Raw genomic sequence first — 13,388 nt, forward strand, 5'->3', positions numbered from 1 at the left:
GCAAGAAGTACAATAGTATTCCATTCTGAACATGGTCACAGTTTACACATTATTTATTTCATTTATGTCTGTTTAGATTTCACACAGTATGCTTTTAGGATGAACTTAATAGACCCGTGTACATTTAAGAAGAATTTCCTGGAAACTCTTATTTCAAGATCATTGGATTTGTACAGATTTAGGCAAAATCTGTAATAAAAGTCAGCCGAGGGAAAAATCAGTGATTGTAATTTAGACCACACACACACACACACACACACACACACACACACAACACAAAGTATTGAGCAAAGACTTTGAGTACATTTTTATAGTTTTATTTGTTTTATTTTTAGTAAATTTGCAAATATTTCAAACAAACTTCTTTCACGTTGTCATTATGGGGTATTGTTTGTGGAAAAAGTGAAGCGCTGTGAATACTTTCCGGATGCACTGTATGGTATGGTATACTGTATGAATGTATACTGTATGTATATGTGTGTGTGTATACATATATATACACACACACACACACACATACATACAATATATATATTTACATACAGTATATGTCTGGAGGGAATGGCTGTAGCCCTCACCCACCGATCCAACAGGTCCTTTGCTTTTATGCAAATCAAGAGTGCCAGGTGGAGAAGCTTCACATGCAACCTGTGTATATAAATGAATATTATATATATATATGTATACTTTATGAATGTATACTGTATATATATATATGTGTGTATGTATATATATATATATATATATATAATATTCATTTATTGGTATGCATGTGATAGCTATCTCCACCTAGCACTCTATGATATATCATATATAGTATATAGGATACTGTCTGGATCCATACCGCTATGAAATATACTGTATGTGTATATATATATATATATATATATATATATATAGTTCACTGAACTAGCATGGAATACATTGTATGTAATACGCCTGTAAAGATCTGTATAGTATATATATATATATATACTGATATATAGAGATATATATTGTATGTGCTGAGTGTGTATATATATATATAATATTCACTTCTTTACACAGATTGCATGTGAAGCTTGTTCACCTGGCGCTCTTGATTTGCATAAAAGTAAAGAAGTGTTATCTTTCTGTTCTCATATGTGATTGGCTCGCTTCAGGCCATTTTGAACAGAAACCTGATAAGCTTCTACCTGCACACGCCCTGTTTATACACAAACACTCTTTTGTCTCCATCCTCTTTTTACTGCCTTCCTTACCATGTTCTGTCTTTCGTTTCACTCTCCTCTAACCATAGCTGTTGGGTAAAATGTCAGGCACAAATATCTCTGTGGACAAGGACCAATTCTGTTGCTCTGTGTGCCTGGAAGTGCTGTGGGAGCCAGTCACTATTCCCTGCGGTCACAGTTATTGTATGGAGTGTATTAAAGGTTACTGGAAGAAATGTGAGTTAAAAGAAGAGTACAGCTGCCCTCAGTGTCGTCGAACCTTTAGTCCCAGACCTGCGCTGTCCAGAAACACCATGCTGGCTGATATTGTTGAAAAACTGAGGAGAACTGGAGTTCAAGATGGTCTACGGAGTCATTCCAAGGATGTGGAATGTGACGTTTGCACTGGGAAGAAGCATAGAGCTGTTAAGTTTTGTGTAAAATGTCAGACGTTATACTGTGAAATTCACCTAAAACCTCACAATGAAAGAAACCGAGGAAGGATGCATCAGCTTATTGAAGTTACAAGGCAATCGCAGAAAAGGATTTGTTCACGGCACAATAAACTGCGGGAGGTTTACTGTCGCACCGACCAACAGTGCGTTTGTAGTTTGTGCTTAAAGGATGGACATAAGGGACACAGCGTAGTATCAATTGCGGAGGAGAGGACTGAAAAACAGGTCATTTAAACTGCAATAAAAAATCTTTGAATCACACAACATAGAATTTTGTCAAAAGATTAAGATGGCAAACAAATCAAGTCTTTAAATCTCATGATTTCATAACAGAAATACCTGGAGGAGGCATGGAGACAGTCAAAGCTGAGGTGTAAGGAGAGAGAAAAGGAGCTCAGAGACATAGTAAAATACGTAAAGGTAAGTGCATCAATGTGCTTATGAGCCAAACTGTTTACTATTATTAAAGGTGCTAAAAGTTTTTAATTTTTATGAATTGATGTGCAGAATGCGTCCCTATTACCTGCCAGATATCACTGAAATAGAGAGATGCCATGAAATATCTCATCGCTAGTATCTGTAAACAGCTGAAAAAAAAAGGCTGTGGGCTGCTGCTAGACTCTTTATTTAGCCAATCAGAAGACATTGAAGCACTTTCTACCTGTCAATCATTCTGCGTCAGGTTTGCAGTGTAGTAAGTTATTTTATGACCATGCACTACATGGACGCATTTCGCTGTTGTGCACCGTCTTCATGTTTACACGTGATGGGTGAAAGGTGCTTACAGGCTCCATATGGTTAGGATTAGGGCGGGGGGTCGGGTTAGCACATCTGCTGCCACCCAGGAACAAACTGAGGCACCATTGTACAATGGGTGTGTTTGCATCGGCTAGACGTTTTGCTCGTGTGGGCCCCCTAGTGACTTGGTCCCCTGGGCACATGCCCATAAAACTCATTGGTTGATCCGCCCCTGCCAAAAATGACAAAAAAGTATCATAAAAGTAATCTATACAATTGTATTTGAATTACAACTGTATCCACATGCACTGCATATCAATTCTTCTAAAGCGATGAGATGAGCTTAAAACTGAAGTGTGTAATTTTTCTGTGTTAAAATACTTTCTCCAATCCCAGCTTAATATGCAGAGACAACTATAAGTAAGCTGTCCATTTTCTTGAAAACTTTAAACACTGTGTTTCTGTGGCACTATACAAATTCCTCTGTTTGTTTGAGCCACCCATCAAGCCAGACACAACAACATGACTCAACCAATGGCATGATTTGGGGGCGTGACTATCTGTTTGCTCGATCAACAGAAGACGGGGGCGTATTTGGAAAGCTGTTTGAAACCAATGTTTATATTTGCAATTCCGTTTGGTGGTGTTATTGGTGCAGAAATGACACACTTCAGGTTTTAAGTCATTATTTGCAAAAAAATATAGCCCTCCACTTTAGCTCTTAAATCGCATTCTCAAACATTTGAGTGTTGCGATCGCACACAAGTAGTGGTCGACCAATAATTTATTTTAAATGACCAATGCAATATCTCGAGAACAGGGTGGCCGATGCAAATATAATGCATTTGTAAAAAAAAAACACAATTAAATATATCAATTGATATGCATAGAAAATTAGTCATTTTGCTGTCATTCAAATTCAAAATAAATAATTAAAGAAATACTTAAACATAAAACAGAACTGGTTTATTATCTATTGACCTGGAGCTGGCAAATTGTCAAATGCATCAATAAAGTGACACTCATTTTGTTTTTATTCAAAAATACTTAAGGTATTTTCAAATACATCACAATATTTTGTTTTCTGGGGCTTAAAGTAAAAATCTAATGATTTGTAAAAAATAAAATAGAAAAAAATAAACAAGTCTCAAATGCTGACATTTTTATATCGGTCAATCACTAGTCACAAGACAAGTGAATCTGAAGTCGTTTGAAGTTTATATTATTTGGTAGACACTTTTATCCAAAGCAATTTGTAATGCATTCACTCAAGGTACATTTTATAATTTGGTGGATTCCCTTGGAACCAAACTACCAATAAAACTACGCAGGAACTTTGTGGTTGGCAAAGACATGGGGACGAGTTTATGAAAACATTTTCATTTGTAGGTGAAACAAATCTGATATCCAAGTGCAGTTCCACTAAACTGAACAATTTCCTTTCCATTGCCAACATCGGAGCAGCGTTCTGCACAAGTGGTTGAAGATGACAGTGAAAAGATCTTCACCAGACTGCTGCGCTTCATCGAAAGGAAGCACACTGAGGTGAAAGAGCTGATTAGGGGTGAGGAGAGGACAGCTCTAGGCCAGACGGAGAAGCTTCTAGAACGACTCAGTCAACAAACAATTGAACATAGGAGAGGCGAGGCTGAGCTAGAGGTGCTTTCAAACACGGAGGACCATATCCATTTCCTACAGGTGAAGTCCTGAGTTTCACACAGGTTTATTTGTGCCGGAGGCGACGATACTCCACATGAAATCTAGAAAGCATCTGAAACCAGGAGCAATAGGGCTAAGAATAGAAGTCACATGTGTAGGTTGTTGGGGAATTTGGTCCAACAAATGTCAGGCAGCTATGTTCAGAATGGAAAACTACAGGCTTCTTGCTGAACACGGGATAGTATTTACTGCATACTGCCAACTATTTAAAAAGAAAACTAGTATGTGAAAGTGCACATTTTTACAGTATTGGTATTTCACCTCTAGAGGCAGCTGTTATACTAACTGCCCAGAAACCATCAGCACCAGAAACAGAGGAATAATAAAATAAATAAATGATCGGCAAATATCGGCATTGATCTTTGTTGATAACTGATTTTTCCAAAAAAGCAACTATTGTGCCAATATATCGGTCAACTTATAGTACAGTGCATCTGGAAAGTATTCACAGCGCTTCACTTTTTCCACATTTTGTTATGTTACAGCCTTATTCCAAAATTGATTATATTAATAATTTTCCTCAATTCTACAAACGATACCCCATAATGAGAATGTGAAAGAAGTTTGTTTGAAATCTTTGCAAATGTATTAAAAATGGCAACAACAACAAAAAAAACAAAAAAAAAAATCACATGCACATAAGTATTCACAGCCTTTGCTCAATACTTTGTTGAAGCACCTTTGGCACCAATTACAGCCTCAAGTCTTTTTGTGTATGATGCTACAAGCTTGGCACACCTATTTTTGGGCAGTTTATCACATTCTTCTTTGCAGGACCTCTCAAGCTCCGTCAGGTTGGATGGGGAGCGTCGGTGCACAGCCATTTTCAGATCTCTCCAGAGATGTTCAACTGGGTTCAAGTCTGGGCTCTGGCTGGGCCACTCAAGGACATTCTCTGAGTTGTCCCGTAGCCACTCCTTTGTTAACTTTGCTGTGTGCTTAGGGTCGTTGTCCTGTTGGAAGATGAACCTTCACCCCAGTCTGAGGTCCAGAGCACTCTGGAGCAGGTTTTCATCAAGGATGTCTCTGTACATTGCTGCATTCATCTTTCCCTCGATCCTGACTGGTCTCCCAGTTCCTGCTGCTGAAAAACATCCGCACAGCATGATGCTGCCACCACCATGCTTCACTGTAGGGATGGTATTGGCCAGGTGATGAGCAGTGCCTGTTTCCTCCAGACATGACGCTTGCCAGGCAGGCTAAAGAGTTCAATATTTGTTTCATCAGACCAGAGAATTTTGTTTCTCATGATCTGAGAGTCCTTCATGATGCCTTTTGGCAAACTCCATACGGGCTGTCATGTGCCTTTTACTGAGGAGTGGCTTCCGTCAGGCCACTCAACCATACAGGCCTGATTGGTGGAGTGCTGCAGAGATGGTTGTTCTTCTGGAAGGTTCTCCTCTCTCCACAGAGAAACGCTGGAGCTCTGTCAGAGTGACCATCGGGTTCTTGGTCACCTCCCTGATTAAGGCCCTTCTCCCCCGATCGCTCAGTTTGGCTGGACGGCCAGCTCTAGGAAGAGTCCTGGTGGTTCCAAACTTCTTCCATTTACGGATGATGGAGGCCACTGTGCTCATCGAGACCATCAATGCTGCAGAAATGTTTCTGTACCCTTCCCCAGATCTGTGCCTCGATACAATCCTGTCTCGGAGGTCTACAGACAATTCCTTGGACTTCATGGCTTGGTTTGTGCTCTGACATGCACTGTTAACTGCGGGACTTTATATAGACAGGTGTGTGCCTTTCCAAATCATGTCCAATCAACTGAATTTACCACAGGTGGACTCAAGTTGTAGAATCATCTCAAGGATGATCAGTGGAAACAGGAAGCACCTGAGCTGAATTTTGAGTGTCATGGCAAAGGCTGTGAATACAAATGTACATGTGATTTTTTTATTTTAAGAAATTTGCAAAGATTTCAAACAAACTTCTTTCATGTTGTCATTATGGGGTATTGTTTGTACAATTTTTAGGAAAATTATGAATGTAATACATTTTGGAATAAGGCTGCAACATAACAAAATGTGGAAAAAGTGAAGCGCTGTGAATACTTTCCGGATGCACTGTATATGGTATGCTTTTCAGAAAATAGCCTCAGTCTGTATAAATGAGACCTTTTCAGTTAGGGTGCTGGTTTGCTTAATCCTGATCTCACCCGATTGTACCTGTTCATGCTAATGTCATCTCTTTGATTCACTTGTGTAGAACTATAAGACTCTGTGTGCTCCTCCTGATGTCGGTGGTCAGCCCTGCATTGATGTCCATCCTTACTTCTCTTTGCTGATACTGAGGAAAGCTCTCACAGAGCTAAAAGATAGAGTCAATGACGTCTGTGACAGAGAATCAGCAAGAATTTCAGAAATGGGTGAGTATCGTCTTTAAAGTCTCTAAATAGTCAAATATTGCCAAGATTGAAAAACATTCAGATCCAAAACCTATTAAAGGTTGCTAACTTTGGATGTCTAGGAGTTTTGTCAGTGCACTAAAATGGATAAAGCAATTGGCAAAAAGTTTTTTTGTATTATTATTTTGATTTATTTACTTTGTAAACATAAATTACAACATTTGATCAAATTCATAGTTCCGGTCCTTTTTATTTGCAAATTAACAAAATAAAATTGATTCCTTAATTTCTTCAGTAACACATTTTCTGTTTTGAAGTACAAAGACATCAGCATTGTTGATATACAAACTCAACTCATGACACCTGCCAAATTTGTATTTACAGTTGACGAAGAACACAATCAGTCAGCAGAAAATACCTCGAGTTTACCAGTGAACACTGAAACATCGCTTCCAGCAAGTGAGTTATTAAAACATGTCAACTCACTGTGTTTACATATGTAAGTTAAGAGACTCATCTGACCTAATTAAACTTACTGACCTCTTCTAGCACAAGAAATATCACCACAAACTGAGTTGAGGACTAGAGGAGATTTCTTATAATGTAAGTGTCATTTAATATGCTTGATATTCCAGCACAACATGAAAACCGATATTAAAAAGGACAGACTGATCGATGGTATATCAAAATATATTAAATCTGAAGTACAGGTATATCAAAACTTTATTAACTTTTGACCAATATAGTTGAACGACTTCACATCTGACACAAATTTGGGGAAGATCCCAAAAAGCTGTAGGATGAGTTTTAAAGTAAGTTTTTGACTATGGCACAAATAACCAGAGTGTTATTTTTAAGTTATAAGCTAAAACATGTGTGAAGATGTGATGGTTTGAGATAGAGACTCAAAATTTGGCATGATCGAAGCGGAGACTCTTCCCTAAGGGTGCACCAAAGTTGAAACATTTTGACCATTATGTTCCATAAGCTGCTCTGGACCATTGGGAAGAATAAGTAGGAAACCAACAATGGTTAGAAATTTAGAAGCATAAACATGCATTAAAATTTGAGCATTTGAGACTCCAAACTTGGCATGATCGAAGCGGAGACTCTCCCCTACATGTCCACCAAATTTCACAACTTTTTATTATACTGTTTTACAAAGTGCCATAGACCATTGAGAAGAATAATAAGCAGAAAACCAACAGATACTACCAGTGCCTAAATACGTACTGTGCTAGTCTCTTAAAACACACCTATTCATTTCTTTCATTTCCTCTTTTCAATCAACAGATTGTTGTGATTTGACATTAGACCCAAACACTGCCAACTCTTTCCTCCGACTCCCTGGAGACCATTGAGATGTCACAACAGAACCGGCGCCTTAGTCATACACTGATCATCCAGAGTGGTTCAGCAGCTGGGCTCAGGTTTTATGCACGGAAGGTTGTTACTGGGAGGCAGTGGGGTAGTTTCCATTGGAGTTTCTACAAAGATCTTGATCACAGAGCTGGTACTCTGGCTTTCTATAGTGTTTTTTTTTTGCAGATGATTGTATGACTTTGCTTCATCGAGAGCAGACCACATTTGGCCAACACCTGTGTCCTGGATTGGACTTGGTTCCACATTGAAACTGTTGAACCTTCAACTTAGTACAAAACATGTGCACTAATATGTAAAGATAATTTGTTATACACTGACTGAGCACTTTATTAGGAACACTATGGTGCCCAACGTGGTCTTCTACTGTTGTAGCCCATCTGCAAGTTTCTAAATGTGCATTCTAAGAAGCTATTCTGCTCACTACAATTGTACAGAGCGGTTATCTGGGTTATCTTAGCCTTTCTGTCAGTTCGAACCAGTCAGTCTATACTCTGTTGACCTCTCTTATCAACAAGCCATTTCCATCCACAGAACTGCCGCTCACTGTATGTTTTTTTTTTGCACCATTCGGAGTAAAGTCTAGAGACTGTTGTATGTGAAAATCCCAGGAGATTCAGTAGTTACAGAAAAACTCAAACCAGCCCATCTGGCACCAACAATCATGACACATCACAAACCGTTTTTCCTCATTCTGATGGTTGATGTGAACATTATCTGAAGCTCCTGACCCGTATGTGTGTGATTTTATGCATTGCACTGCTTCAACACGATTGGCTGATTCGCATTAATAAGTAGGTTTACAGGTGTTCCTCAAAGTGATCAATGACTGTACATATATTTTTATGAAGTGGAAACTAAGTGTCTCTTTTCTTAAATAAAAAAAATATAAAAATCCAATACCTGTATGGTTTTTCATGACATTTGGTTCTGTTAATGGCTCCCTAACATGCAATTGTTTGCACTGCGGACAGAAGATTGTACAAAAATGTTTCCTGCAATGCAATTCAGTGGCAGCACTGACTCAACTACTGAATCTACAGCATGAAAAACAGAATGGCCAGAGTAATCAGTGTAATCCGATTCATGAACTAATGACTCAAGACAGTTGTTTTGAATCTATCGTGCAAAACACACAACGTGACATGTATAGTCGGATTCCCGAACAAATGATTTGTGTTCTTTTAAATCTACTGGGCAAATATATACAGAGCAACCAGTGTAGTCTGATTCCTGAACAAATTACTTTGAGCTGGTTCTTTTTTAGTAAATCAAAAAGACACTTAAACGTATACATACTAACTTAATCTGACACGCAAGTGATGACTTTTGCCATGTCCAGCTCGACATTACACAAACTATAAAAAGAACCATTATTGTTGTGCAAGGTTGTACCCGAGACTTAAAGGAATATTCCGGGGTTAAATAGAAGTTGAGCTCAATTGACACTATTTGTGGCATAATATTGATTACTAAAATATAAAAAATTAAACTCCTTTATATAAAAAATTCAATAAAAAAATAAATAAAACAGTTACACTGAAGACACTTACAATGGAAGTGAATGGTGCCAATTTTTGGAGAGTTTAAAAAAGGCAGAATTGTGAAAGTTATAATTTTATAAAAGCACTTACATTAATTCTACTGTTAAAACTTGTATTATTTGAGCAGTAAAGTTTTTTAAAAACAAAATTGTCATTTTTGTGTTTGTTGATATTACATCATGGCAACAAAGCTGTAAAATTAGCTATAAATTCACACAGAAAATTTAGCAAGTGATTTTATCACACTAAAATAATGTTAAGACATATCGTTTAAGTGTTGTGGCTACACGAGTATTTTAACGTTACATTTATGAAAACAATGACAAATAAATCCTATTAAAAACGATTTTCTGAATATTGTCATCAAGTATATTTAATTTATGGAGATGCATGAAAATGGAAATTTATAAAACCAAGACATTAAAAAAACAAAATCCAAATAAAGACAGTGAACTACAATGTTTTTCTTCATGTGGCTGAACAGTTTATTGGTAACGTGTGATATGAAAGCAGCATTAACCCAGTGTGAGTGTAACCCAGTGTAACTTAGTCATGAGACTCAGATCTTATTGAAGGCAGCAATGTCAACACTCTGGACCTAAAACAATGGAGAGAATTTAGTTAAAGGAAGCAACATTATAAACAATTTGGAAAAACACTTAAAATGCTGTGTGAAATATGAACCGAATACGTTTTGAGAAATTCACCCAAAAAAGATTCTGCACTTACATAGTCCTCAAACTGGGTGATCTCCTCCTCCAGAATGTCTGTTCCCACTTTATCATCTTCAACCACGCAGTTGATCTGAAGCTTTTTGATGCCATAGCCGACAGGAACCAGTTTAGAAGCTCCCCACAGGAGCCCGTCCAGCTGTACTGAGCGCACACACCTTTCCAGTTTGCCCATATCGGTCTCATCATCCCACTGATAAATCAAAGACCATATAATTGAAACTACAAGTGAGCAGAAAGAAATTGTACATCATACTTAAATTCTGTGTTGTACGGATTCGTACAGGTTTGACGTCGAGCAGTATGGAGGATTTGGCGATGAGAACCGGTTTTTTGGCTTTCCTCGCCGAATACTCCTTCACTCTCTCTGCTTTGATGCGCTCTGCCTCCTCATCTTCCTCATCACTGCCAAACAGGTCAATATCATCATCATCATCAACGCCATTATGTTCCTCGACCTTGGACTTCTGCAGAGGAGCATAATAAAAATATAAATAAAAGGGGAACAAATTTAAAACCATAAATCAGCAAATAACATTTATGAATGTGCATAGAAGCATAGGCAGCCTTATCCATTTGCATGTGAGAATCTGGAGATATTTTAAAGATGATATCTCATCTACCTTGTTGACGGGGGCTGTTTTTGGAGCTGGTGCTTGGCTGTTCTCCAGCACTGCCATTCTGGACTCCAGTTTCAACAGCATACTTCTCAGATCATCTACCACTGTGAGGGAGAACAATGCCATTATATTCATACTTATGACAGCGTCAACTTAAACTTAAGTGCTTACTTAAACGTGAACGCATGAAGGGAGACTAATGCGGAGGCAATTGTCATTTTAATTTGGTTCTGGATGTCGAACCCAGCGTCAAGCACCGCATTGCCCACCACATGACAACATTTGCACAAAGCGTCACAGGGGGGTTGATTTTACTAAAGAGGGAGGTATGCACAATAAGTATTCTGCAGCGCTGACGCGAGTCATGTGATGACCCTTAACGCATATACACACACACACACACACACACACACACACACACACAAATCATTGCGAAAAGCGAGGACTTTGGATCCCTTAAATATTTTTTATTTTTTTTCCAAGCATTATTTTATTTTGTGGAATGTTATAATTATCCACGGCACACTAGTGTTGGAAAACACTGGGATAACGTGCACTAACATACTGCAGAAATTGTTCAGAAATGGTTTGAGGAACACGACAGAGTTTAAGGTGTCGAGTTGGCCTCCAAATTCCCCAGATCTCAATCCAATGGAGCATCTGCGGGATGTGCTGGACCAACAAGTCTGATCCATGGAGGCCCCACCTTGCAACTTACAGGACTTAAAGGATCTGCAGCTAACGGCTTTGTGCCAGATACCACAGGACACCTTCAGATGTCTTGTGGAGTCCATGCCTCGACAGGTCAAAGCTGTTTTGGTGGCACAAGGGGACCTAGATGATATTAGGCAGGTGGTTTTAATTTTGTGTTTGATATATGGGCTACTTTAGGTTGGGAAATTTTAAAACCCTATATTTAGAGCAATGAAGACTCATTATGCGAGTAGATGGTCCTTGCCTGTTCTTCCCTGTAATAAAGACACATTTGACCATGTTTACACCTGTATTTAGCATTAGCCGCTTTTCCACCATCGGGCCGAACAGCTCTCATTGCAAAACCGTAACGCTAGGGGCCAGTTGTCACGGTTACAGTTTCTTTTTCCACTGTGGTGCAGTGAAATCAGGAGAATGTCTGTAACTGATCTGTCTGTGGTGAACATTGGAGCCAGCGCACTATGGAGGCTGATCGCATGTTCCAGTTTTTAGGACTGCTTTTGCCACCTTTTACCACACTCTACTAAAACAAAGAAAAGACACCGACCATGTCGCAAAAAACCGAGAGGTTTATCACGAGGGCTCATGTATGCCACCACACACAAACCTGCAGAAAGGTCAAAGTTCCAAGACTAGCTAAAAAGGATATTGACAAATTATTTTGAGTTTTATATGAAAACAGTATATGATTATATACTGATATAGTTGTATTTTTCTAAATATACAGTTGAAGTCAGAACTTTACATACATCTTAGCCAAACACCCTACAGATCATTTATTATACCATGTTGAAAATGCCAATTTTTGGGTGGGAATAAAAACGAGCCGTTTGTGAGTAGACGTGTCTCTTTAAATGCAAACGAGACAACACACACACACACACACCTGTCGGCAGTGTCAGTCAACAGTCGTGGGCGGGGCCTGTACAAAGTGCAGAATGTTATTGCGCGAGAACGCTGCAAGCGGATTCATCATCAGATGGCTGCAGAGTAAAAAGTGGACAATTTCCTCTTTCAAGCTCTCCTTACTCTGTTGTACCTTTGTTTTAGTTTATTTATTTTTGTTGCATGTCATGTCTGTTTTGTACAGGAATGTGTGTCTGCATGTTTGTTTACAAAGTGTTAAAAGTGGCATTTAAAAATTATGGTCAAACTCTCAAAAATGACCCGAACGCAATAGGAGGGTTAACCTAGAAAACGTTCTTCCCCCCCCTCTTTTTTCTTTCCTAAAACAAACAAACACACACACACACACACACACACACACACACACACACACCGTTGTGCAGATTCTCGTTGTCCAGTTCCACACACTTCAAACGAGAGACTAGCTCACTCTGATCCTCAGACTTACTGGCATTCTGACTCTGAAATCACATGGAGGAAAACTGAATTTTAGTGAATGACATCTCAAAGAAACACACCATGCAGGGCTGAAAATGCAGACATGCCAAACACACCTCAAATAAAACAGGAAATCATATGGATGCCTTGTTACATCGTTCTTTAAAACATTTAGTCCTTCTACTGTATTTAGCTGTAGCATGCCGTTTATGTGAAAGCTTAACCCTAAACGTTCTGCATGAAACCTATAATGTAAAGTCAACATGAAAACAGCATTCAGAACCAATTTTACTTCCATAATATAAAATATTTGAGGGAAACAGGAAATTAAATGAGAAAAAATATATAATAATTTTAATAAGATTTTTGTAGGGTTGAGATTGTATTTCGAGAAGCGGTCTCTATCAGTCTATCCAGGATTAAAAAATAAATCAACCACTCTGCATTATTTTCTACTATTTTTCCACATAAACCTTGAATCAGATCACTTTTCTCAATGTTCGACAGCAGTAAAACAAATGCTTGAAAAGTTTGCAGAAACATCTCCAACCGCACAGCTGCCAATCTACCATCTCCACATAGGGTTGCCAACTGTCCCACATTAGCTTG

At 38.6% G+C, this 13,388-nt stretch overlaps 2 protein-coding genes across 6 annotated transcripts in view; one reads left to right on the forward strand and one right to left on the reverse strand.

Moving 5' to 3' along the window:
* The first annotated feature begins 1,268 nt into the window (after window positions 1-1,268).
* Window positions 1,269-7,883, forward strand: LOC127645656 (E3 ubiquitin/ISG15 ligase TRIM25-like). Of its 2 annotated transcripts, XM_052129332.1 has the most exons (7): window positions 1,269-1,870; window positions 1,979-2,065; window positions 3,848-4,081; window positions 6,308-6,467; window positions 6,831-6,905; window positions 6,996-7,049; window positions 7,740-7,883. In XM_052129332.1, exons 1-6 carry the CDS (start codon window positions 1,292-1,294, stop codon window positions 7,046-7,048), a joined length of 1,188 nt encoding a protein of 395 aa, XP_051985292.1. In that variant the 5' UTR covers window positions 1,269-1,291; the 3' UTR covers window position 7,049; window positions 7,740-7,883. The 2 variants fall into 2 exon arrangements, with proteins under 2 accessions (XP_051985292.1, XP_051985293.1); XM_052129333.1 differs by having other exon boundaries at window positions 6,996-7,785.
* Window positions 7,884-9,810: 1,927 nt separating this feature from the next.
* Window positions 9,811-13,388, reverse strand: part of LOC127645662 (elongation factor 1-delta-like) — a 21,072-nt gene continuing 17,494 nt past the window's right edge. For all 4 annotated transcript variants that reach the window (XM_052129349.1, XM_052129348.1, XM_052129347.1 and 1 more), the window contains 5 exons: window positions 12,715-12,802; window positions 10,725-10,825; window positions 10,386-10,568; window positions 10,100-10,294; window positions 9,811-9,968 (listed from right to left, as the gene is read on the reverse strand). In XM_052129349.1, the coding sequence (XP_051985309.1) occupies window positions 9,930-9,968; window positions 10,100-10,294; window positions 10,386-10,568; window positions 10,725-10,825; window positions 12,715-12,802 (606 nt within the window). In that variant the 3' untranslated portion in view covers window positions 9,811-9,929. The remainder of the gene's footprint in view (window positions 9,969-10,099; window positions 10,295-10,385; window positions 10,569-10,724; window positions 10,826-12,714; window positions 12,803-13,388) is intronic.

Source organism: Xyrauchen texanus, chromosome 6 (genome assembly GCF_025860055.1).
Source record: "Xyrauchen texanus isolate HMW12.3.18 chromosome 6, RBS_HiC_50CHRs, whole genome shotgun sequence".
Taxonomy (NCBI): domain Eukaryota; kingdom Metazoa; phylum Chordata; class Actinopteri; order Cypriniformes; family Catostomidae; genus Xyrauchen; species Xyrauchen texanus.